This window comes from Fulmarus glacialis, unplaced genomic scaffold (genome assembly GCF_000690835.1).
Source record: "Fulmarus glacialis isolate BGI_N327 unplaced genomic scaffold, ASM69083v1 scaffold43044, whole genome shotgun sequence".
In the NCBI taxonomy this organism is placed as follows: Eukaryota; Metazoa; Chordata; class Aves; order Procellariiformes; family Procellariidae; genus Fulmarus; species Fulmarus glacialis.
Window position 1 is genome coordinate 971 of NW_009209479.1, and position 25,376 is coordinate 26,346.

At 41.6% G+C, this 25,376-nt stretch overlaps 1 protein-coding gene across 3 annotated transcripts; it reads right to left on the minus strand.

Annotated features, from left to right (window-relative positions):
- Positions 1–2,577: 2,577 nt before the first annotated feature.
- Positions 2,578–21,199, minus strand: ZDHHC3 (zinc finger, DHHC-type containing 3). Of its 3 annotated transcripts, none has more exons than XM_009576844.1 (6): positions 20,869–21,199; positions 18,101–18,225; positions 14,828–14,924; positions 12,903–12,984; positions 10,970–11,100; positions 2,578–2,820 (listed from the first exon to the last, which is right to left on the minus strand). In XM_009576844.1, exons 1-6 carry the CDS (start codon positions 21,172–21,174, stop codon positions 2,578–2,580), a joined length of 984 nt encoding a protein of 327 aa, XP_009575139.1. In that variant the 5' UTR covers positions 21,175–21,199. The 3 variants fall into 3 exon arrangements, with proteins under 3 accessions (XP_009575139.1, XP_009575140.1, XP_009575141.1); XM_009576845.1 differs by lacking the exon at positions 2,578–2,820 and adding an exon at positions 7,526–8,293; XM_009576846.1 differs by lacking the exon at positions 2,578–2,820 and having other exon boundaries at positions 10,963–11,100; positions 12,899–12,984.
- Positions 21,200–25,376: the final 4,177 nt, after the last annotated feature.

Consider the following 25,376-nt stretch of genomic DNA (forward strand, 5'->3'; position numbering starts at 1 on the left):
CGTAGGGCGCAGGGACATGTCCCAGTCTCTCACTCGGACTATAATGGCACTGTGGGAGGAGAGGAGATGGCTGTTCTGGCTCTCACCCCCTTCTTCACACTGCTTTTCCATTTCAGCTATTAAAAAAAAAGCCTGGAAATGCCAGCACCTGAGGAACAACATGAGAGGTGGGAAACAGAAGTGAAGGATGCCTGTCCTCATGATGAGGTGAACCACGTTTGAGAGTGGAGGAGGAATATGCCGCCTCCGTCCGCGCCTACCCGAAGCCACAACAAGTGGGGTCCGTGTCCCGAGAAGCATCACCAAAACGCAGGGCGAGGGGGTCTCGCCAAAACTGACATCTCCATGTACTTGCCTCGAGGCCATTTTCAACCATCAATTAGTTTCTCCCCCAGGACCCCGTAGCACCATTCCCACTCTGCAGACAGGGCACTGAGGCAGGGACATTAACCGGACGCAGAAGGCAAGCAGCAAGCCAAAATCAGAAAACATAAGCTAAAAAGGACTCATACTTTACCTCCTTCAACGTCCCTATTGCTCCCTATAGGAAATCCCTTATAGATCTGCGTATGTCCCTGACGTCCCTTTCCTGTGGGACGCTGAGAGACGAACTTAGGCTGGTGCAGGAGCAGGAGAGCTTCTTCCCCCACTATCACACTGTTGCACACAGCAACGATGTTCGAGACCTCACATCTACATGACATGAGAGGACACCTCAATTCCCCCCAAATGCAGGGTGTTTCCCTTTACCAAAAGGGTTTTTAAAATACACAGGTCCTAATGACTTTTTCTAAATCTATTTTCCATTGAAAAAGAGGAGACATCCAGGGGGGATGGGACGACTGTTTGGGAATACCCCCCGGCTTTTAGCCAAGCTGTGCTTTTAACAGTCACAGCACCCGGGTTGTTCCCAGACCCTTTGCCAGAAAAAGGGACTGCTGTGGCAGAGGATGAGTCCAGGAGAGAATCTCATCCCTCCACAGTAGCCGTGAATGTCACACCATTAATACATGGCAAGATGCTTTTTTGGGGGAAAAAAAGAAAAAAATCTTGCACAAATTCCATTTGGTATTGCTTCTATAAATAATAAAAATTTCATCTAGGTCTTTCACAATACCACGCTTTCATCCCCCAAACTCCTTTCTCTTACTTTCGAGAGGAAGCAATTATCTTTGGTCCACGTTTCAGGGGAGAGGGAGACGAAGTCAAACGTGTCCTGCTGGGGAAAACCAGGAGCACATCTCTAATATCCTGCAAAATTTACTGACAATTAAGCTAAGGGAGACGACACGAATTAAAAAAAAAAACAATTGAAAAACAGTCTAAATTAAAACTACACTAACTGACGTCTGGAGCATGCCAAGTGTTTACAGCGCGTTGGAATGCAGCGGCCTGCGACACCTCTGCAGGACTTCGCTGCAACTATTCTTCTGCAGTGACGCCTTCTCTGAGCGATGCACGTTCCTTCGACGTGTTCACCGACCTTCACCAGGAGCTGGCTGCAAAATTAGTGTAAGGAAACCCCGCATAACGGCAAGTACTAATAGGACAATGTTAAACACCACTAAGATTAAGAGGCAATATTCATTCTCAACTAACTCTGGCTATCGAGGTGGGGGGGGGGGGAAGAAAAAAGAAAAAGAGACACCTAAATTAGGCAAGTCAAATGGAGAGAGCCAGTACCTCCATCAGCAGGGTGCTCACGCCTCCCTCTCTTCTCTGACCGCAGAAACAGCCCCGGTGCCTGGCCTAGACCAGCTGCCTGCTTTCCGGGCTGCAGAATTCGTCCAGGCAGCTCCCGCTCCACGCGTCCTACGTGCTAACGAACCGCAGCCCCCGGGCGAAAGCTTCCCCCCACCAGCAGCTCGACAACCCGGCCAATATTTGCCTGCTCTCGGCTGTGCTGGCCGCGGGCGAAGGCTCCTGCCAGCCCGGCACCACCACCAGGCCGCCGGCTCCAACACAGCTCAGCCAAGTACCACCGGTCTCGGGCAGCCCCACGAGCACAGAGGGTTAAAATTTACCCCTGGAGATGTTTTGGAGCTCGCCCATCTGCTGCGTCCGTAGCTCGGTATCCCACCTCTGCTAAGACATGAGCACCAGCAGCTTTCATAATCCAGAGGCAGCATCCATGGGATGAGCTAAAAAAGGATGCGTTTTTTCAAGAAAACCTTTAGAGCTGGACTAATCTGCCCATTGCGCAGGGCTTATCATTTAGCCCTCCAAAAGGCTGGAAGAACAAAAGATTAACCAGACTCCTTAGGACCGCACATTTCTGGGAGCTGGGACCAATCTATCCGACAATTATAAACTTTCCTTAAAGGCCAAGTAAGAAAAGCTCAATAAAGCAGCTGTCGCAGGTCCAAAAAGGAGCTTATGAATCTCATCACTTATAAAGCTTTCTCTGGAGATTTGCATTGCTTCTGCTAGTGCTGTACCTGGCTTCCAGATAAATACTCCTGAATTTTTTAATGCACCAAAAAAGTATGTTAAAAAACAACCCCTTAAATCTCCAGCACAAGTAGTTATTAAAAAAAAACCTGAAGGCTGCTCTTGACACCTTGGAGGATGCTTTGCTTATTCATGTAACACTTGGATGGCAACGTCTCGAGCGAGAAACTGCTCGATTTCTTCTTGGGTCATTATTGCGGACGCAGGAGCTGCCGCCACCGCTTCAGCCGGCGCTGGGCTCTCGCAGTTCAGGTTCGAAAAGGGATTGAACCAACCCAAGGAGAAAGCACCACCGAACGCCAGCTTCATTCCTTCCCAGCCGCTGATCTTCTCCCAGGTTGGCTTCTGATTTTTAAGACGCTCAATACCCTGCAAGAAGAGAAGAGTTTTGGGTCGTCTCACATTCATAGCAGGTTATTTGTGCACCAACTGCTGCAGCATGTGCAAAACTACCTCCCTACAACCAGGATGTTGTTCAAGTTTTAGTTAACAATGAAGACAGACGTCCTGCCTTTCTGAGAGCTTCATCCCTGAATTTAACAACAAAACCCTAAACCAAGACCGAATTCATGGACAATCTGAATCTCAGTGACTTATTTCGGTACGACTTGCTATCGATTTTTATGGCTTCTGAAAAGCCATCCTTTTTGGAAAAGTGGATCTCTCATCCCGATGCTTTTTGAATCCCTTCAAGGAGTAACACAATAAAACTACAACTTAAAATTTGACCTTATTGGGGCACTTCTACAATAGTTCAGATACAGGCAAAATTCTGCATCTTTTTCCAGTGATCAGGAATTTACCACAGCCACATCTAGGCTTGATTAGAAGCTGACATAAGAACAAGCTTACTCTGTGCCAATTAACAGCAAATATTTAAGAACACAATTTCCATTTAACAAATTGTCAAGGACAAATCACAATGCAAGCCGGATATCTGCTGGGAGGCAAGGAAATCTGTACAGATGGAAGAGGAGGTCTCAAAGCAGGACTGGAGCCTTGATCAGTCAATATTCTGATTCATTCTCCCTCCAAGAACTTTTAGTAAAGCAAACATTTTGATTGTATTTAAATAACAGGTCCATCAAATCTGGGCAGCGGTGTTTTTTCCTGATAGTCTTCTCCATGTAGAAAGAAGGAACTAAGATTTTTTTTTTTTTTTTTTTTAAGGCTACTGCTATGTGAAATAGGGCATAATTTTTTTATGCCCATCTTTTGCATCTGGTAAGAGAGGAGTCAGATCTACAGCTGGGTATGATATGCTCAGGATGGTATATAAGCGACCATGTAGAAACTGTTCTTAGAGAAGCAAGGATACTGGAACCAAGTTTTGAGACACTCAAGGAAAGGAAAAATGAGCAAATTCAGCTAAAACCATTTAAAAGAACAGTTTTAGAAGAGCTGGACGAAAAATACACTTGCCACGTTCTAATTCTGCAGGTTTTCCCTAATGACATACAAAACATTTCAAAGCTTTGCGGGGGGCGGGGAATGAATACACACAACAGCTCAGCGGCACCACAGCTGCACTCGCAGTAAGTCTTATAAATAACATGACATTTTAATACAGCAGCAGCTTCGTTTTGCAGTAACATTGAGTCAGCACGAGCAGGCCCGGGAGAAAACACACCATAAACCAAAGAATTACGTGCAAAGGTTTTGTGAGCTTCATTCATGCCCCGATTCTCGTGTTGACTTAGGAGAAATCTAGCAGTGAATGTGCAGAAAGAAATGATGCAATACCGAAGCTGAAGTCTTCAGGGTTGCAATTTTGGGAAAAATTCAAGCCCTGAAGCACAAACGTGCATCTTGCGACGCTAAACACAGGCATGTGTCCCTTTGCGCTGCTCCCAAGCTTGCAAATGCGCGGCTTCAGCTGTTCCGGGCAAAATCCCTTGCAGCCTCCGGCCCCTTGGGATGAGGCACTCGGTGCTGCCGCGGCCAGTGCCAGTCCCTACCTCCCTGCCGGGAAGCTGGGAGAGGGGCAGCGCTCGGGCACGGCAGAGCAGAGCCTTAGCAAAGCGTTTTAGCAGCACTACCATGCACTTTTCCTCTGGGATACTCCGGTTCAGGCGCCCTGCGGCCGTGCAGCCGGGAGGCAGATGCTTTTGCAGCTTAAAGCAGAGGAAGACCTTTGGTTGTCAGCTGCTCCTTAGCAAACTGCAGAGGTTTCTAATGCGTTAGTACCAAACGGTCACCGCAACTGCAGCATTTATTGCGCAAGTATCTAGAGAGAAGGAAAACAAGCAGCAAGGGGCAGGAGGAGAAACAGACACCAAGCATTGAAACCCTTCCCCGGCAGCACAAGCTTTAACCCTGCCCTCAGCCACGTGCGTAATCTGGTTCGATCCACGCTGCCATCTAAATTGGGAATAAGGATCTTGAACACTTCTGGGCAGCAACCTCACTCTTCCCTCCCCAAAAAAACATCGTTCACCTGCTCTGAACAGTACCTGCTAACCAAGGCGATAAGCAAGGTCAGGCTGAGGTTGTACTAATGCCAGATTAGGGAGCAGTTAATCGGAGCAGATAGGGGCATACTTTCTCTCTCCCAGCCTGACCTCGCTAATCCCTTCAGGGCACGTATTGAAAATGAGCAGAAGTTTTAAAAATTGTATCCTGGTCTAATTTTGGCTGCCTGCCCCATGGTCAGTAGGGCATGAAGTTTTGCCTTAAAAAAAATTTAAGGGCGATGGAAGGAATGCGCAACTGTTGAAGGCATTTCATTACTGTTTAATGTTCTCGCGTGTTAGAAGAAACGCATTAATTTCTTTTAATACACTTTTAAGATCCAAAAGGAAAGAGCCAACAGAGCAGGCAAGCATTGTAACAATTTGTCCATTAAGGGGAAGACACAGGAAGCATTGCTAGCAGAAATCACAATTAAGGCAGACTTCCCCTACAGCAGTTCCTTGTACTCCTTTCTGCTTGGAGCACTGCTTAGCTTTTCAAAAAAGTTCCCTGCCTTTGCTCGAGTTTGTCCTCCGGTTTCTCTTGGCCGTGCTAAAACAGAACTAGCACCTGCAATCAGGTAGTCCTGTTCAAGAAAATACTTTCCATGAGCAAACCAGTAAGTCTGCCTTTCTCATATTAATATTGACCCACATTTAGTATCATTCAAATTCCATCAAATTGCACCACCAAGTCGTACAGTGCAAGTAAAACCGAGGACACCCCGCTACTGAGACACACGACAGGTACCAATGGACATCTCTGCAAGCTATGATGACGTCTCATTTAAAAATGAAAACAGTTTGACTGAAAATATCAATACTATATAACGCTGTTTAACAATTTGCATTTGTTTGAAACAAGAAAAACTGAGTAATTACACATTTTTTCACAATGATCAAAATGCCAGAACAACGTAACCAATCTTCCTCCAAAATGCATAGTGAATAAGGGTAATTAAAATACACCAAAACTGGAATGTGCACCAGTGGAATTTATAATCAAAACAATTTTTAAAGCAATGAACTGTACAGAGAGATGCATTCATTTGTTAATTGCCTAGGTGACTAAAGCCTCCCCCCCCCCCAAACATTTGATTTTGCATCAAGATAGTTTTAGGGCCTGATTCTCTACCAGTTCAAGTTCCCACCTGCACGTGCCTCAACGGCTGAGCTGATCCTGGCCAAAGATCCAGCTCTTAACTATTAAGCTGGGAGCATTCTCTGAAAAACACCATTGCATATTAAAATCAGAGCTACATGTTTATTCACAATAACTTTCCACTATCAGCAGTATCAGCACTACAAAAACAAAACCTAAACTCTTCCTGATCTTTTCTTCATTAAGGAAATGTGTATGCAAAGGCCACGTTTCCCTCACAGAATCTTCCCACCGAGACACAGGTGCAGCCTGTGGCTCCCTCCGCGCAGTCCTGCAGCAGAGATCGCAACATACTCCTGATGATCTAACCCTGAGCAAGTAGGATTGCAGAGACAGCCTGTCTACACAGCAGAGCAGTTACTGTCAGCCGCTTCCAAGCGGTGAAATAAAACCACTGATTAACAAATCAGTATATACTCATTAACTCATTTTTAAACTCAGAAGTTGAACATTCAGTTAATTAACCTTTATATCCTTCTGCCTGCTTGTGTAGAGAAGTGAAAGTTCAGAAAACCATTACAGATTTTTCCCAACGTTTGAAGTGACGAAAGAAAATAAGAACAGCAAACAAGTTTTTGGAAAAGTTTTATTGCATTTGTTTTCCATATGGAAGCATTGACAGATTGAAAAGATGCAGCATTCACATTACTTCCAAATGAGACATCCATTAAATTTCTTCTTCCCTGATTTCCCTCCCTTCCCCCATGGCTTTGAAGCAGTCTAAACAGGTCATTTTCCAAAAAAATACCATTTTATTTTAAACCAAGGAAAGAAAAGATTCCTTGGAAGTCATGGACACAGCTGATTTGTATTTTTCCTTTGTTTGCAATTCATTTGATGAGCCCATGGGAGTCACGATCCAAAAATATAATAAAATTCCCGCGTGAACACAAGATGTCAGTTGTAGTCATGAATGGTTTAGCTCTACCCGTTTTTGGAATGCCTTCTGTCCCTCCCACTTTCATCACCACACAGTTCATAACAGTATGCATGCTCCTTACCATCAATATTTCCCACTTTAAAACACTTACACATATATGTGTGTGTGTTTACACACATACACATGTCTGCATAAGTATGAGAAAAGATTTACAAAGCTCTAAAACAGGGCAATGCTACGAATATAGAATCAATCACTCTGGTACACCTACACATCCCATCAGTATTAGTCTTTATAGTAGTCTGGGCATTCATGTCAGTTTTTCACGTTAACACTGTTTAGCAGGCATTGCGCTAACAACTCATTTACCAAGACAAACACACACAAACAAGATGATTCTGCTACTCTAAACACTTGAAAATTAGATTTCTTTCTTTCCTGCAAGTGTAAGGCATTTAATAACCCAAAGAGTCTTCTAAATCTGCCACAGTTACCCTAAGAGGGCAACAATTTCCTGCGCACAAGGGAGGGAACAGACAAAATAATGCCAGAAAGATGGAATCAGTTCTGTGGCCGGAAGGAAAAAGGAGGGTGGGGTGGGAATTGGTGTTGGCAACATTTGTTTTAAGTACTTTTAAGTGTATGTGATCACCAGGTCAACTGGCTCTCTTGCTGTGTCACGTTCTTGTCTCGCACCTTTTGGTAAGTGAAGTGTCTGCTTCCTCGTTCAAGTTCACTTACGAAAGAGCAATGTGCTCCTTCAGGAAGTCCAAAGGTGTCTGTGTAGGGCTGTTGGCACTCATACGTCTTCCACAGAGCTCATCAGTCAGGAGACAGCATGAGAATCTACTCAGAAGAGGTGGGTCACAACAGAGAAAGAGAATCCCCTTCACATTAGTTATGCCATACAGAAAGCAGAGAGAAACAAAGGCCAGTAAAGTTAACAAGATTAAAAAAAAAAGAACGGGGAAAAAAAAAAAAACAACAATGAAAAGCAGCAGCAGTTTCAGCCAGAGATATAGAATTACCTAAAATTGTGGAATACAGGGCTTTTTTTTCTCTGCAATTATCAGCCATTTAATAGACATAAAAAAGTTTGTTTTGCTTTTTGTTTTAAACATTCATGGAAAATTTGTAACAGTAGTGCTGTAATATGTTTCTATTTTAGTGGAAATGCTGGTCAAGAATTCCTCAGACCACATACTGGTACGGGTCTGCTTTTCCTTGGTCTGGTGTTGCGAATGGGCTAAGCCATGCTATAGAGAACGGATGGCCAAATACTGCTTTCATGTTCATCCATTTTGTTTTTTTAGCCCATCTTCTCTCTTCCTTTTTCAACTGTTCTATTCCCTGAAAACAGAAATATCACATTTTCAGTCAAACACTCAGATTTTGTAGTTCTGAATTTGGGGAAAGGTCTACTCTCAGTTACCCCTTATCCAAAGGATGGAGTAAAAAAATAAAAATGCATCTATACTGCCTTTCCTTTTCTCCTCATTGTTTTATACTAAAAAAATACTTAGGATAGAAAGTATTCCTTGGAAGTAAAATTACTTTCATTTTGTTCAGGCCTAGATATTTCATAAACCTTTTAAGACCTGCCCTCCAATTGCCTCTGATGTCGGTTAAAAAAAACCCCCACCACCTAAAACCAAACAAAAAGTACGTGCTTTAATGGCTGAAAGCATTATGTGCTAAAGTTTTGGAGGAAAAGTTTTAGAGGAAACCATTATAAGCTTGCAGACAAAAAAAAAACCAACCACCCACAAACCCAAAGATAATCTCTATAATGCTCCCAGATTCACCAAGCAAGTTCAGGAAGTGCCCGTGGCTCAGTGTAGCTGAGTCTACCTGATGCCTCTTCATGTTTCATTAGAATCACTGTTAAAACATGCGTGGGCTGACAGCAGGGAGAAAGGGTTAAATAAGATACCGATTTGAGAGAAATCATTGGCATTGTTTAGTAAAGGTTAGAGGGAAACAAAAACAAGCCATCAAGCAATCAGCTGAAACATTCACTAGTCAATCATTAAAAAAAACCCCAAATATCTGTATTGTGTCTAAATCCCACAAAGTGAATTTGGTCTTTCAGGAAAGCTATGCCTGGCTGCCACAGAAGCAAAATGAACAAGTGACGTCAGTGGAGAGCATTACTCTTCCACGGGTAGCAGCAGCAGGCAGATCACTCTGTTCTTTAACTTTGGATCTTTTGCAAGGTAAGCTTCTCCTGACCTACATGTCTCTCCTGTGCTATGGATTAATGCACTGTAATACATCTGTGCGTGTCTCAAATTACCAATTCTGGGAGCTCTGCAGAACACAACATGGGTCAACTGCAAGAGTTGTGCTGATCCCTGGTAAATGTCACCTCTAGAGACAACAGCAAAATGCTAACATTCTGGGTCCCTTCAGGCAGAAAAGAACCATCCTGGTGGGACAGCGTACACAAGACAGGGAATGAAGTCTCCCAGTGATTGGAAGAGGAATGTGAGAAAGGGCAAGACACAGCCCTGTCTCTAAAATGTGAGGTAAAACACTGCAAGAGACCACACCAGGAAGAATTTCACCTGGAAATACTCCTCTGCTCAAAACTCAAGATTGCTTGCCAGACACAGCCGGTTCAATGCTAGCAAATCAACAATGATATGTTCCACAGAGCAAAATCCTTACTGCTACATATTAAAAAAGAAAACAAAAATGAAAACCCACAACCCAACAGGGGGAGATGATATTTCATTTTTTATTTTAGATTGTGGCATTGTTCCTTTAACATCTATGAGTTCCCAGAATTTGATGGAAAGGAAAAATTGGGGGACTTATTTGGGTGCCCAGCTGTAGGAAGCAGCTTCTAAAAATTCTTGACAGCTTTCAAAGATTGAGAAATTCAGATGATGATTTCACAGGCAGCATTGCTAATTTTACACACTTATTGATAAACTCAAGCTCAGCAGGATCTTATTGTTCTGTACGACACTGTACTTCCTGGGGCTTTCCCAGAAAGAACAGCTGAAGTCTTCCTCTGAACACAGAAAAACCACAGTGTGGACATCAGCCTCTTGCAGAAGCCAAGCATTAAAAAAAGTATTGCAAAAAAGACTCGGGAGCGATGGGCTCTTACAGTCTATAATGCCAGTCATAGCTCTCCAACGGCAGCAAAATACCTATTCTAGCTTCAACTGGCCATGGGCAAACAAGTGAAGGGGAAAGAAAACTAAAGGAGGCAGGGGAGGAAATAAGAGCTGTCACTCTTAAGACTATCACTTCTCTTCCACCACTCCAGTTAATTCAGATATCTGAGCATGCTTGGTGAAGGCTGGCAGTATTCACAAGTGTGGGAACATGTCCAGGAGTCACCAGCTCCATCTTTACAGAAGTGGGCAAATGCAGGGATATACGATGGACTGCAACACTACTATGTAACCTCTGCTATGCCATCTTTGAATTGGGGATGACATGGTGGCTTTGCAGCAGACTATACCCAGCAGGTTTCCATGAGCCTACTCCACTCCCTTTTCTTTTTCCCTCTGACAAGAGTTTTTGAACTGTTTAACAAGCAGCTAAAACTGGAAATCCTCTAGACTAGAAGAAGTGTGTGTGTGTATATATATCCCTCCCTCACCTACTCATCTTGGCTTTCCAGCACATAAAGCTGTAAACAGTGACACCAGGGGACACACAGCTGAATTTCAGACAATAGCAATGTAAAAGCACTTCATTAAAGGAAAAAGGTTCTCGAATCCACAGGGACAAATACTCTCTACAGAGTAATCCCAGTTACCAATGCCTACCTTATCAGAGGTAGTCAACACAGCATCCCAGCCAATACATAGGTGTACACTACTTCTCACAGTAACCTTCAGAGAGCAGAACCCAGCACTGTGCTAGCTCAGTTCATTACGTTCGGTCTTTTCTCAAAGGGTACGCATACTTGAACTCCCCGTTCAATGAGGTAAAACCCTGTAGCCCTTCACTGTTTATACAAACAGAGAGAGAGAGGGTAAAGGAGAGAGCGTCTGAGACACCCACCGTTTCATCAGTGCAGATGGAGTGTACTTGTGTCCCAAACATAACCGAGGTGAAGATGAGAAATAAAAGAGCCTCGAAACACAAGAGGATGAGAAGAATCACTGTAGTTGGTGGAGAGAAGGAACTGCATTCTGTAAAGACAAAACAACGGAGTTGGAAGGGGAGAGAGCAGGTTAACGCAGCAGCTGCAAAACACTTGCTAAACCACGAGTTTTCCAAACTCAAACTGTCACAATAAATTATACGATCACCATTCTCAAAAAGGTGCACAGGGAAGCTCTGACATTCTTGAGGATATTCAACAGTGAGATGATCACTCCTGCAAGTTTAAAAAAAAAGTGAAACAAAAAAAACAACCCTGCAACACTTCAAGAATGCAACTTTCTTTTCCACTTAGGTGTTTCCCCAGCACCCTGGCTAGGACTCAACTCTACTCCATTTCACCTGTAGCTTCTCTCTTAAACCTTAATCTTAACAGATTTTCCACAGTGATAAAGTCCCACTAGAAATCTCAAGCTGGTGGTCAGGTCACAAGGATAATTATTTCTGTAGCACCAACATAAAACCAGAGTATGCTTCCTTTCATTAACTCCTCTAAGTCCTAAAGAAGGGCAGATTAAGCCAAATTCTTATTTTTTCCTCATACTCTATAGCGCAAACTCAGGCAAGAGCTGAAAAAATCTGAGAAGGTAGCTATAAAAAAGGAGCAGAAGAAAGGAAGAGGAAGGAAAATGTTATAGGGCAAAAATCATAGTCGAGTTGAGCGTTGTAAATGTCAGAACATCTCCAGATTTTTCTGAAATCCAAGAATGAGTATCACCAAAAACCCCTATTTTTCTCATGAGATGTTAAACTTCAACAGGTACACCATAATCAGGGGCTAACACAATCAGCTCAAATCCAAGGCAGCTAGAACAACAGATCCATCTCTCGTAACTGCTCTGTTCTGCCACCTAAACCTAGGACAGGTGGGAAAGTGCTTCCCCCACAGATACAGGCTCTGAGAAAGCAGGCAAAGGAAACTCTTATCTTTTGATGTATCCTTGCCCTTTGGCCCTGGCCACTGTAGTCAAATCCAGACATTCTCAGTGACAGCTGACAGCTGTTTTACAAAGTTCTGAACTGCAGAACAACCTTGCCAAATTCAGTTCATAGGTGTAAATATACCCATCCTCTGCAGTATTATAAACTAAAACTGGTCATTATATTGAATGACACAACTGAAATTCCAAGAAAAACAAAGCTAATGCTCTTCTGAAAAAATCCACAAGCAGCATATACATCTGCACACACATTCTTTGACAGCTTGCTGTTTGACTCAGCATTACCTGGAGGATTTCCTATATCCATTTGTGTTTTTAAAAACACATCTCAACTGGCTTTGTGAAAATTTACTCACTGGCTGCTCCAGAGTAAGGGCTAGGGTTTTTTTGTTTGTTTGGGGTTTTTTTTTGTGGAAAGGAATTGTTTGTTCTTGTGAGGGTGGATTTTTGGATCTGAGTTAGCATGTTTTCCTGGCAGTCTTGCAAGAATGATTCACATTACCCTTTTAAAAAAAGCATACACATTCTTATCTTGTGTTGGCATTCAGGAAATTAGTGCTGCGTTCATGTCAACAGTAGATTATCGCACACATACTATCTAGGTATCTTAACATCTCAGCTTCTCCCTAGGCCATATCAGGCTTAAGTTGAAACAGGACTTTTCAGGACAGAGATCCCAGCAGGTCAGAAAGAATTATGAAGTTCCAGGATTGATCATTTAAAAAAAAAAAAAAAAAAAAAAAAAAAAAAAATAGAGAAAGAACAGTAGAGCCCTGATAGCATTCTTCTGAAACCAGCATGAAAGGGGTTGCCCTACAAGCAAACTACATTATAAGGTCTTATTCATAGGTTAATCTGGTATTTTAATGAGAGATTTTGTTAGTACTCACTTGTCCAGTCTTCTTCAAAGCAATATAAGAAGTGAAATCCCACCATGATTAGAGCATGCAGGGAAATCAGTGCTATATACATCTGAAAAATAAAGGATGTAATATAGGTAAGTTTAAAGACCAAAACGCTAAATCTTCCAAATACTTTAAATAAAGCAAAGTGTTAAGACTTCAAAAAAAAAACCAAACTACAAACCACCCCAAAACCCACCCAGTCCTCCCATCCCCCCTAAACACGCACCCTGAAGCTGGCAAATGCCAAGACTACACAGACTCATTCTGGCCTTACTAACAGCTCTGAGTGCACAGGAGGGAGACTGTTTAGTTCAAAGGCAGCTGGACACAAAAGCCAGCCTCCTGCGCCCCAGCACGGCCTTCCACACAGCTTACTGTCCTTATCTCTGCTGAGTACAGGGCAACTTTCAGAGAACAGCAACGCTCTAACATCAAGGTATCATGTTGTCAAAGCTTACATCCTTGCTCTTGAGAGGACTATAGTTTCCCAGAGAAACAACAGCAAATTTGTTTTAACCACAAAAAGCACTTTATTTATTTTCCAGCATGAGTTTCAGAAAAACAGTTGTTTTTTTTTTTAATAAGTACTTTTCCCTGAGGCAGACACTGGCATGGAAAGTTTCTCTCAAGCTTTAATACTTTGTACTTAATCCTTTTTGTTTTAAATTAGGTCTTAGCTTTGTAACAAAAAGCTTTAAACTATATGCAATGCTACACACACATTACAATTACCAAGACGGCTAAAAAGATGACTCTCCTGAACCTACAGGCTCTGACAAACTTTGGCAGGTATTAGAAGTGAGAGAGATTTTCTTACAAGCAACTCCTGTGGAAGCAGTAAAAGGTGATAGAGTATTCTGTGTTTCCTGGCAAGTTGAGCATGCTGCTGTTCTTTCACATCCTCCAATCTCAAAAAGATAATGAAGAACAAAACCAGCAACCCTTATTTTGTTTCTCTCAACCACATTAAGTGTTTAATACAGCCTGCTCAAAAGTAGATGTCAGTTCTAACAGAAACAGAAATCCTTTTGATAGTACTAAAACACCTAGCTCACCCGTCACGGTGAAAAAACCCTTGCTCAGGGGAAAGAAATGGGATTCCGTTTGTTCTGTAATGCACATCCTAACAAACCACACCACCTTTCCATTTAACTGAAAATCTCCCCCTTTTTACTTGGTAATATGAGAACATTCTTTCTTGAACCTACAGATGTCTCAAAAGATTTATTAATAAAACAGAGCATCACTGAACCTCACCCTTGTAATGTTCACACTACTCCCATGGGGTATTTGCAGTTGGCTTTGATGAAACAGATTTCAACCCTTTCATAAATATGTAGTATTCAAGTTTGCACTCCTGTTTTCTTACTCATGATGCCACAGATATAGTACAAAAAGTCAAACACCTCCCTGGTTTTCAAGTACAAAAATAAACCACTTGCAAGTAAAAGGTGGGTAATTCTTGCCAAAGGGGATGCAGACTTTCCACTCCTTGCTTAAGATGTGGCAACAGCTCTTATTATATGATCCCACACAGGTACTCATACAACTACAACATTTAGGTACCCTACATACAGCCTGGGACCCTACCAGCCACAGAACGGTGTAAAAGGATGGCCCACGCCTCAAAGAGCTCAATGCCACAATAAACTACTCGCATTACAAAATAGCGTGCTGAACAACTATCAACACAAACCTCACAAAACCCTGGCAAATAGTTCCCGTGATGCCTTTTCCCCCGTTGCTGTGTTATGTGTGTTCCCTAATTGGCGAAACAAAGTCTGCAACAGTTCCCTGAAAAGTTCTTCTGAAACAAGAAAAAAAGAAAGCCAGCCTTCGGAGCTGCTTCACACACAGCATTTCAGTGCTGCCCACTGGGCAACCTCAAACACCACTTGCAAAATACTTACTGTAAACAGTACGAAGTACTTCTGGTTATTCTCTCCTACACAGTTATTGACCCACGGGCAGTGATGGTCCATTTTCCGAATGCACCTCTTGCAAACACTGAAAGAATACAAGTCTTTATTTATAGCACATTTCATTCCAGGAATACAAGATTTCACAGGGGCTTGGGGGACACAGAAATTAAAGGAAAGAATGAGAGGTGAAATTTAAACCTAAGTAAGTTTACTGATCACAACATCTGTATTTGTGATTTGCTCACTTGACTATGTCTGTTCAAAATGAATACAATACCGAATCACCATTGTAAAAAATTAATGCCAAGTAAGACACAGTAGCATGATATTCACATCAGTGGTTCTGCCAAAATAGGGTTTGAACAATACATTCAGGCAGATGGAAAAAATCTGTGATTTAGTTTCATTTTAACCTATTTGGTCCACAGATAAAAACCAAACAAAAACCAGAAAGATATGAAAAGCAGTAATGAATAAAGGTATTTTTCAGAGTTGCTAATAACAGACTACGGTTTATTTACTAACATTAGCTGGTAGCAGGAACTTGCAAAGAAGAAAATTAAATAAAGCATTAGAAAAGATTATTGACATCAAGATAAGCCACATACTAGCATAAAACAGCTGTGGCAGTCAGTCAGGAAGACAATACCACAATATACGTTCAAGGTAAAATTAGATGTTAAAGCACTTCACAAAACCAGACTAATAAAATCAAAATTCAAATTCTTGCCAGCACGCACATTGTGGCTAGAAGTCAAATAATTAAAAGATTATTACTTTGTCTGAACATCATTCTCTTGCTTAGTCAGTAACTGCTTCAACTCACATAATAAAGGAAGTCTTTTTCTCTGCTGCTTTCTCATATGATAGGAGACGAAAGGCAGTCTCCTGATACCACATCGCACAAACAGGCACAGAAATCAAATATGAAAAAACACAAAACCCCAAAACAAACAATAGACCCAGAAAGGAAACAGCCATTCCAGAACAACTCTGACAGCACTGAAACAGAAAGGATCGAGGGCTCTGCTAATTTTATTTTTCTTCTTATAACAAAAAAATATTTTGACCTTAATATAAACAATAAACTTCAACACCCAAATGCTTAAGGGAAACTCAAACAAAAACATAAACATGTTCTTATGAGCACGTATGAATAAATTATAGCAAACCTCTCCATCAGAACAGCCTTGCACTCACTCTGCATGGTGGGAGGGGTAATCCCAAAGGATACATGCCATGCCTGAAAAACAAATGAGTTCCTATAGCCCTGATCCTAACTGAAAGGTTGGTCAGGCAGGTCCCAGCCTCTCTGCATGGGGCCAGATGAAGAGCTGCTTCTCCCCAGACAGGCATGGGTACCCTATAACCTGCCAGCCCCAGGTGCAGCGGACAACAGGAAAAAAATTGTTTTTGAGCTACATGGGGACTAAAATCAGCTGGCACAGTAAAAACAATTTATCTGCCAAATAACATCATACTTCATACGACACATATCAATTACTGGTTTAAAAAAAAAAGGGAGGGGGAGAAGGCGGGGAGGTGGTGTAAAGCAGGAGGATGCCTCCCTGTGGCCTAATTTACTTTGTGCAGACGCGCACACGCTTCCCTTGGGCTCTGAAACAGGTAAGTACCCAAGCAACCTCTTCAATTGATCCTAGGTCCTAGTTCCCCAGAGGGACAACCTGAAGCAGCCAAGCCAAAGACATCCTCTGTGAAGGAGGTAGCAAAGGCTGAGAGGAGAGTTTTTATTCCATGCATACATACCGAAAGCAGTTGGATGAGAGGCAGAATGTGAAACTAGCTGGTGGGAAAGGAAACTCAGAAACTAAGACTGAAAACTATAGGCAGCAGGGATTGCCCATACTCAGACATGCTCCCCCTGCTCAACCACCTAGCTTCCAAATGCTGGAAGGAGTAGTTTGCTGGGCATGGGGACTCACAGAATAACATATGAATCAAAAAGCACCCTGGTCCCTCAGGCATACAGCTAGCAGTACCTCCTGCCGACGCATATGCACAACCTTGATGTGTGAAAGTCCCTACCCCACAAAAAAATGATTCTCAACAGCATCAGTGCTCAGTGGATCAGCTTCTCAAATCTTTATGTCTATAAAGTTATCTTAAAGCATAGAAATAAGGACCATGGAGATGAGGTTTTCTGTTTAGCCAAAGAGCCTTTTTCATTTACCTACGCTGTGAGTCATCAGCAAGACAGCATTTTAGATGCAAAGTTTCATTCATAATTGAAGAAGTGTCAGAGGGGATTTTACAGTAGCATTAATAAGTGATAGGCACGATCACATTGAAAAAAAAATTTGATTAAAATAAAAAAACAACAAAAAAAGAAAAATATTTGCAAACTAAAGGTCTGAAAATAAATATGAAAAACGCAAACAGCAGAACAAGTTTGTTCAGCTCAGTACCATGTATTCCCCTCCCCACAAGACCCCTGCATGAATCAGCAGTAACTGTTATAAGAGTTCTCCTAGCAGGTATTGGTTTTTGAGTAGGTAAGGAAGGGACACCAGTGCAAACTCATTAACTACTTACTGGAAAGCAGGTTCACTTGTTTTAAAAGCAGAAGAGAATTTTAGGAAGTAGTTATTTTTTTGCTCACTGCCTTCAGTACTAAATAGCTCGATATCAGTTTCTTTCTTCAGGGAAGTTTACCCCACGAGAAAAAGGAGAGGACATGACAGATCAGTCGGCACACTGATCTATCACAACGCACAAACCAAAGTCACAGTCCTCAAAGCAAATGCGGAAGTCGGAACTCTTAAAAAATATATACAGTTACCTGAACTTTATTTTCAACTTAAGTATCACTTCTAAATAGCACCTACAGTTAGATAAATGAGTTTGTGAATAAAAACAAAAATAGACAGGACACTGACCTTTTGAGAGACATCACATTTTATGGATTTCTATGCATTCTGGTATATAATGCCTCTTTTTAAGTCACGTTTACATGAAAATTTATGGAATGTCAATTACAGGTCTGGTGTCAAGGCTGCATTCATTTGAAGTGTTCTTCACTTTGCAAGAAGTGGCCTCAGCCTGCTACAGATGAAAGCTTGTCAGAAAAGGCCTGAGATTTTTTCAGAGAAGCTTGAACGTGTCTTGCACTTGGCAAGAGAATTTGGATGCCAATCTCAATTTAACCACTCAAGTCTCAGATTCCAGTAACAATTTGGATCAAGGCACACTGGATAATTCTTGAGGTCTTGATAAAAGAGCAAACCTCAGAAAAAACTTTACCTGCAGTGATGTGCTCTGTCAGGTTTGATGCTACAACACTTTGGGCACTTGTAAACCACCTGTCCTGGCTTTAGCTGTAAACTCTCAATGAACTCCTTTGTGGCATTACCTTTGGGTACAGCACCCTGCAGAAAAAAAAACAAACCAGAAGATTAACCTCTGGACATTACAAGTGCTAAGAACAATAGGGTGACTTAAAACTATGGGAGAGGAGGGAAGAGAAAGAAATAAAAACTTCCCCAAGTTCGACAGAGTTTCAGGAAGAGCAAGAAGATTCAGAAAAAAAAATTAAAATGAGGTCCTAATATAGGGAACCACATACTTAAACATCATGCTGGTGGTTTTTCATTTTTTAAACATCAGTAAATCCTCATTTAAGCAATTAGTCTTTTGTAATCCTATAGTAACCTTAAAATATTTAAGAACCCTCATCCCTCTCTTCACATCTACCAACAAATTTATCATGCCAGTGTTTCATATCACAAACTGGAAACTGCAGATGTTTTATTCCAGTAGAAGCAGCTACTTCTGAAGAATCATTGTGTACATTAAGAGTTGCTGGTAAATGCCTCATGTATTTATAGCTATGCTTCCATTGTGTATTTGTTATTTAAATTAGGGTTTAACATTCAGTGAACACCAAGAATCCTCCCACATGAATAAGACTAGGCAAAACATTCTCAGCTGTGCAATTTCCACTTTATAATATATATGTCTTTAAACAGTTAATGTATTGCTGCTGCAGGAGCCTCAGTTCAAGAGTCTCCAGCCTTTCTGAGGCTCCAAAAAAAAGATCATAAAATGTGCTGTATGAAATCGGTGGTGGTACACTGGCACAAATGCACCTCTGTGGATGTAAGGCTTTTATACTGAAATAAAAACAGGGATGTAATTTTTTAACAGATTTCTGATGGAACAGTCTCTTAACACATCTATACAACCTCCCAACAGCAATAAACAGGAACAATACACGTCAATGAGAGAACTGCACATTAAATCAGTACTATAAGGCTTTCTTGAGCAGTCTTTGGTTTTTGCACAGAAACCTCCCAACAGGCCTGACCAATTTAAAAATTACCAAGACCAATTTCCACAAAATGCTACAACTCATGTTCTCTCTCTTCAGTATGCAGCAAAGCTCAAAACCTTAGGAATGTTTTTAGCAAGAACGCACAGGAAGTTGTTCCTGAAAAGCATGACATACGCTATCAAATTCTGAAGAATTCAGGTATTCATTTATTTATAATAAGAATTCTATTTGTTTGCCTCAGCAGTGCTTTCTGTTTCATTCTGATCCTAGACATGCCCCTGGTTCTCCATGTCCCGGCAGCTTCCTTCATCCCTGACTCACACTGTTTGCCAGATGTTGCTGCATTCCCTCACTTTATCTTCCCTCCTCCATTTTGTTTAGCTGATTTCCTCACAAAAAAACCTAACAAAATCCCACTGGCTCTCACCATCCACACACCAAAAATCCCACCACACACTAGGAATTAACATATCTTTTCCCAGTTACTCTGCATAGAGATTGTATCTGCTTCTCCAACACCGCTTGCCCAGCTTACTTCAGAATACAGCTTTTGTTTCAGAACAGTTCCTGCTAACTCTGCAAAATAATTCCAGCGACCTGAAGGTCCCTAGGCATTAAAGCCACACAACATACAATAATTAACAGCAACAACGAGAACCCCTAGGATATAAACTATATAACAAATTGCTGCAACCTTCTATTCCCGAGTCCAATGACCAGAAGTTTCAGAGCCTCAACTACTGCTTGCAGTTCTGCCCAGCATCAGTAGCGTGCAATGCACCAGTCTTTACCATAAGCTGTGAAATCAAGCCATTTCTGCAGTGCTGTGGCTTCTGGGAGAGCTGGAAACTAAGAAACAAAGATTACACTGAAGTTTTAATGGCACCTAACAAGGTTTCAAGTAGGAAATGACGTTTTGAAGGAATACTTAAGAGTATCAGAGGCACACCGCCACTCCCAACAGCAACAAGAATACCAAGGAGGAAGGGGCCAAGAGGAGTCTAAGCTTGTTTTTCCTTCCACTGACTAGTGGAGATGGGGTTTTGAACTGAATCTACTGTCCAGACGTTATTAAGCAAAATATACCATCGCAGGCCACTCAGAATAAGCATCATGATACTACAGTGTATCTTCTCACTAGCTAAAGACAGGAAAGCAGCAGACCAGATCTCTCATAAAGCAATATCCTACGGGGACATACAAGGGGGTCTTACAATGGTGACGCTTCCCGCCTGCCTAAGAACTGTCAGCTCAGCATTCTCACACAGTATTTATTTCAGCATGGTTCAATAAACTCAACTAAATCACTAGTATGAGAGATGGTATCATGGCTTTTCAAAACAACACACATTCTACTCCATTCTGCTGAAGCAATACTTGCCAAGGCAGACAACCAAAACCAGCTTTTCCAGCTTTCCTGTTTCTCAAGACACAACAAGCCACAAACACAAGATCTGCCACTGGGGAGAAAACAGCGTCAGAGAGAAACACTCTCCTTCCCAGTGCAAAAAGAGGAGCTGCTCACACAACGGGAATCTAAAGCTGGGTCCTTGACTTTGCATCTGACTTGAGTGGGATGAGAAATTAGCATACCACATCAGCAGCCTCACTCAGCAGGCTGACACACAAAAGTTATTCACATCTGCCACTCACTCGGCAACCAAGTTACCCAACATCTAGCAGACACGAAAAACACCGCCTGTTTCTTTCCGAGACATACAGAGAGAGATATACTTACTGGATCTGTCAGCATAGCACGAAAATGTGAAGCCAAAGCGAGGAAAGCCAAGGTGTTGAACAGTGTGCCATTGATGACACTATAAACATAATCTCTCGATGGAACTAGCATGACAAGAAGGACTACAAAGTCGGCATAGAACACCAGCATCCAGGTAACGACAGCACATGCAATACCACAGCCATCTCGAATAAACCACATTGTTCCCAGGGAAGCACGGCTAGGAGGTGGAACACACTTTTCTGGCTGGAGGTATTCAGGCTTCCTTTCAATATCTCTGAAGCGGTGGACTGGAGTAATCATCATAGGCTATTATGTCCATACTTGCATCTGAAAGAGAGTCAGAAACAGCATTCACTGCTTTGCAAGACATGTAGACCTCTGTTCGCATAATGACATGGGGATCATGTGGGAAATTCCAAATTGCAGAAAGAGTTGAAAAAGCAAAAGAGGTAAATAAATCAAACACGAAATAATGGATTTGGAAACCAAACTCTTGCGCTTATCAGAACACTTCTTACCCAGAAGACTCTCTAAGTGCTTTTAAGACTTGCTTAATTACATATTAAATCCACCGGTGTGCCACCTCCACTCCCCCCCAGAGGAAAGGCAACAAGTGTTTTAATGAAGAGAACAGTGATCAGGTAGGTGCCAACATAAGCTGCCACAGCAGGAACTGAACCAAAAACTGGACACTGTCATGCGAGGAAAAAAGTAAACACCTGGCACAGCTGGCAGGGCCCCTTTTTGCTGCATCAGACCTGGGGAAGGGAAGGGTCTCTCCTACAGATACGGGGAAGCTTAGCAAGTGGAAGAGGTTTCCTTTCTCCTTATCCATTGAGTCACAGCTTTGGGGTAAAACTGCAAAAACAAACCACTGTGAAGTTATAGTGGCAGGAACTGCTGAAGAAGCAGACCAGGCAAAGATCGTGATAGGAATTTCTAGTCTTGCCTGAAGGATGCTCTTCCTGAACAACAGCTGTCTCCTACTCTCGCCTCCTCCTTTGGCTTTACGTCCCTCTTAAGTCTTCTACTTTGCCATGCTTCTCCCACCACCTTTACTCCATTCCTCGATGCCATTCATTTTACCTCCCCTTTAGCATTCCTAGCCAAGTCCACTCCACTGCAATAAGTGCACTAACATGACATTTGCTGCCATGCCCCATCTTCTCCGTCTCTGCACCTTGCCCATCCAAAAGGTAAGATCCATCCTGGAGCCAGAAACTGTGCTACTCCAGGTATGCACGGCGCATACTGTAGTCTCAATGTAAATCTCACCAGACGTAGGCATTTGAGAAAACAAAAAAGGTGCTCATAAGACTTTGGCAGGGGATCAATCAATCTGCACTGTGAGCGTACACCACTCAATGTTAGAGCACACCTGGAATGCTACATTTTGAAAGCGGCTCTTTATACACTCAGCAACTTCTTCTGAAGATACTTCTTAATAGAGTATTTGTACAATGCTGTAAATGTTCAAAAACACTACAACCTCTACATAAAGACCCACCTTCTACAAAAATGGATACAATAATTCTACTACAAAATACACTGAACTGCATATACCTGAACAGAAGGGTTCAACCTCCTTGTAATTCAACATGTAAGGATTATTCTCACTGCTTTGCAAAAAATAGAGTGCATTTTTCCATTTTAATTCCGAGAAAGGGAGACAATGTTCACCATTAATTTTGTTTTCTACCAAAAAAGTTCACACTGAAGCTATTTTTGAGTTTAATTGTTAAAAAAGAAAAGATAGTGAGAGGATCACAAAAGTACCTAGGACCTTAAACTTCTTTCAAAACTTGTATAGCTAAGTTCTATCAAGTACTACGGGAAAGCTCCAGTTTGCGTAACACTGACCTAAATGGAGACACTATTGCCTCTATGTAGTCAGGAAAGGAGATGGTAGCTTGCTTTCTAGTTGTTATTTCAAGAGGACCAAATTCACAAAGGACAATTAGTCTTTCACAGCCAAAGATTAAGGTTATTAATGAGCAGGATGATTAATTACATCCAAGCACATAAGTGAGGAGCTTCTGCATGTTAGTGCAAGTGACATGAAAGAGAGGTGACTGGAACTGCTACTGCCACAGTGAGAGGCAAAAGAAAGGAGCGCGAAGTTTCTAGGTGCACAGAAGTGGATGAACCAGACCATTAACAATATTTGTTTTCTAACATAACTGGTATAAATAAACTAGAAGAATTAGGCATTTTCTTATATTTCTGCTTCGAGCATTTAGTATGCTGCCAAGTGAGAGAGTTTAAGATGTTTTATGAATCTGAAGAAAGTTGCATGGATTAATGTTAAAGCGTATCAGTCTTGTATTTATACACACATCACAAAGAACAGAAAAAATCAAGATAAAAATGTGCACTGCAGATCTGATTTACTTTGGCAAGGAAAAAAACCCCAAAAAACCCTCTCCCCCTCATTCACAAAATTCACATCCACATTGTAATTATTTTGTATTTTAACCACAGCTATAATTTAGCCTCACGACTCCTGATACTTAGGGAGACAAGCTATATAATTTTCAGAAACAGTAATTACCCAAACAATCTGGTGGTCTAAGTTCAGATAAATCTATACCTACTAGTAAATCCACACCTTTTCCCCACTTTTTCACAATTTCTGTAAGGACGCTTATGTATTCATACATTCACATAGACTTAACAAGTATTTTAAAGACTCAATCCCTCCCTCCGCCAAGGAGACAGGTTAACCTTCACTGCATTATTTAATAATCTTATTAAAATTGTTATGCTGGTTTGCCAGCTCAAAATAAAGGTGACATAATTAAAGACTCATGCCTGACAACAATGTTTAGTGACAGTAACATCATATTGCATTAAAAAATAAGAAAGAAAACAGTAATTTAGGTGTTCAATTTTCAAAGGAAAGTCTTAGACTTGACACATCAGGTGCAGTAAAAGCTGGAATAGTCCTGAACACAGACTTTCAGGTTTTTTTGCCTAGACTCTGAGCCTTTTTCCCCTCCCCGCCCCCTCCCCCCCCACAAGGTTTTGTTTACCAAAGCAAAGGAATGAAACAGTCACAGGAAAAGCAAACCCCTATTTAACAGAGGAATTAGTTTGACAAGTCACCTTAAGGTCAGTATTAGTAGAGACTGACTGAAAGCTAGACAAATACATAGTGATTAAAACTGTGGGTTTAGTCCTGAACCGCACACTTCAGCAGTCAAATAAAAATTCATCTCTTGCAAATGCAGGAAGTGGTTTCACTCCAGTAAGAGTTCTACAGCTTGCTCTCAGAAATATTATTGAGCTAAACTGGAGGGGGGAGCAGGGGGCGCGGAGAAAAGCTATTGCTGTGGAACTGTCTAAGGAGAAACTGGACGGAGCCTTGAGGCACCTCAGTCTGAAAGTATGGGGAACTCATTTCTGCAGTGCACTAAGGAAGCGGTTAAGAGGATACAGCTCAGGCCTCCAATTCTGACTTCTGGCTGGAGAACAAATTTGTTATTTAATGCACGTCATTATTTAATGCTTGCTTTAGACGCATCATCAGGCAACAAAATGAAAAATAAACACCATTCATTATTTGAGAAATACGTATGTGTTTCAGTGTACATTAACTTACAGCCAAGTTACAGGAGCTTGGAGTGTCAGCTTCTCTTCTACATGACCAGGTTTTTTGTTTTTTTTTTTAATTCCTTGTTCTTACATACACAAACATCTGTTTTTGTTTACGTTGTCCAACCTGGTATTTTCATATAAACAATACCCCAGAAAAAACATTGTAGGGGGGAGGAAGTAGTATCTTGCCCTAACTGGCCTGCCCTTGAATCATGCTGCATATGAACTTAATTTATACCACACAGACGTAATGTGTCAGTCCCTCCTGCTCTGGAGCAAACAATATGTAAACAATGAAGGCAAAGGGCTTAAGGACTTAATCACAGTGTCAGGCTACAACGACATGTCAGAGCAAAGACTTTTTCTTCTTTTTTATCTGGAAGGCATTTGGCATTACAGGAATAATCAAAAAACCATGTAATATACACATTAGAAATGTAAACAAAACAAATTAAAATCCACTTCCTGCTACAATGAACACTTAAAATATGCTATTACACCCTATATAAATGAAGTAACTGTCTTTATGACCTGCCATAAGCCATGTCAAAAATCTGGTTTTTAATGGCCTGTGACCACCAAAGAATGCGTTAAGAATGAACTAACGAATGATGTGGGCCTTTACCCAATGTGTACCTGAAAGCTACCTGAGGTTCTGATGTTATAAAACTTACACCAAGCTTAATGCCATCATCATCATCACCCAGCTGATTTTCATGTAATTACTCATGCTAGTGAAGTCAAGCACATGGGTATGTCTTGCAAAACTACAGTATTACTATGTACATTGCAACCATTTCCTCTATTAGAAGTCCATTAACATTAAACTTTGGGAAGAGGTTACATTTTGTCATATGAACCAAGTGAATTTCAAGTTCTGCCAATTTCATGAAAACAATTCGGGGGGG

Bases quoted from the DNA above. Each gene is read 5' to 3' on its own strand.
- ZDHHC3 (XM_009576844.1), bottom strand. From the start codon at position 21,174: ATGATGATTACTCCAGTCCACCGCTTCAGAGATATTGAAAGGAAGCCT. The intron at 11,101-12,902 runs GTGAGTACTAAC...TTGTCTTTACAG, and splicing joins CTTTGAAGAAGACTGGACAA to AATGCAGTTCCTTCTCTCCA. The intron at 2,821-10,969 runs GTGGGTGTCTCA...CTCTTCTTGCAG, and splicing joins CCATCTGCACTGATGAAACG to GGTATTGAGCGTCTTAAAAA.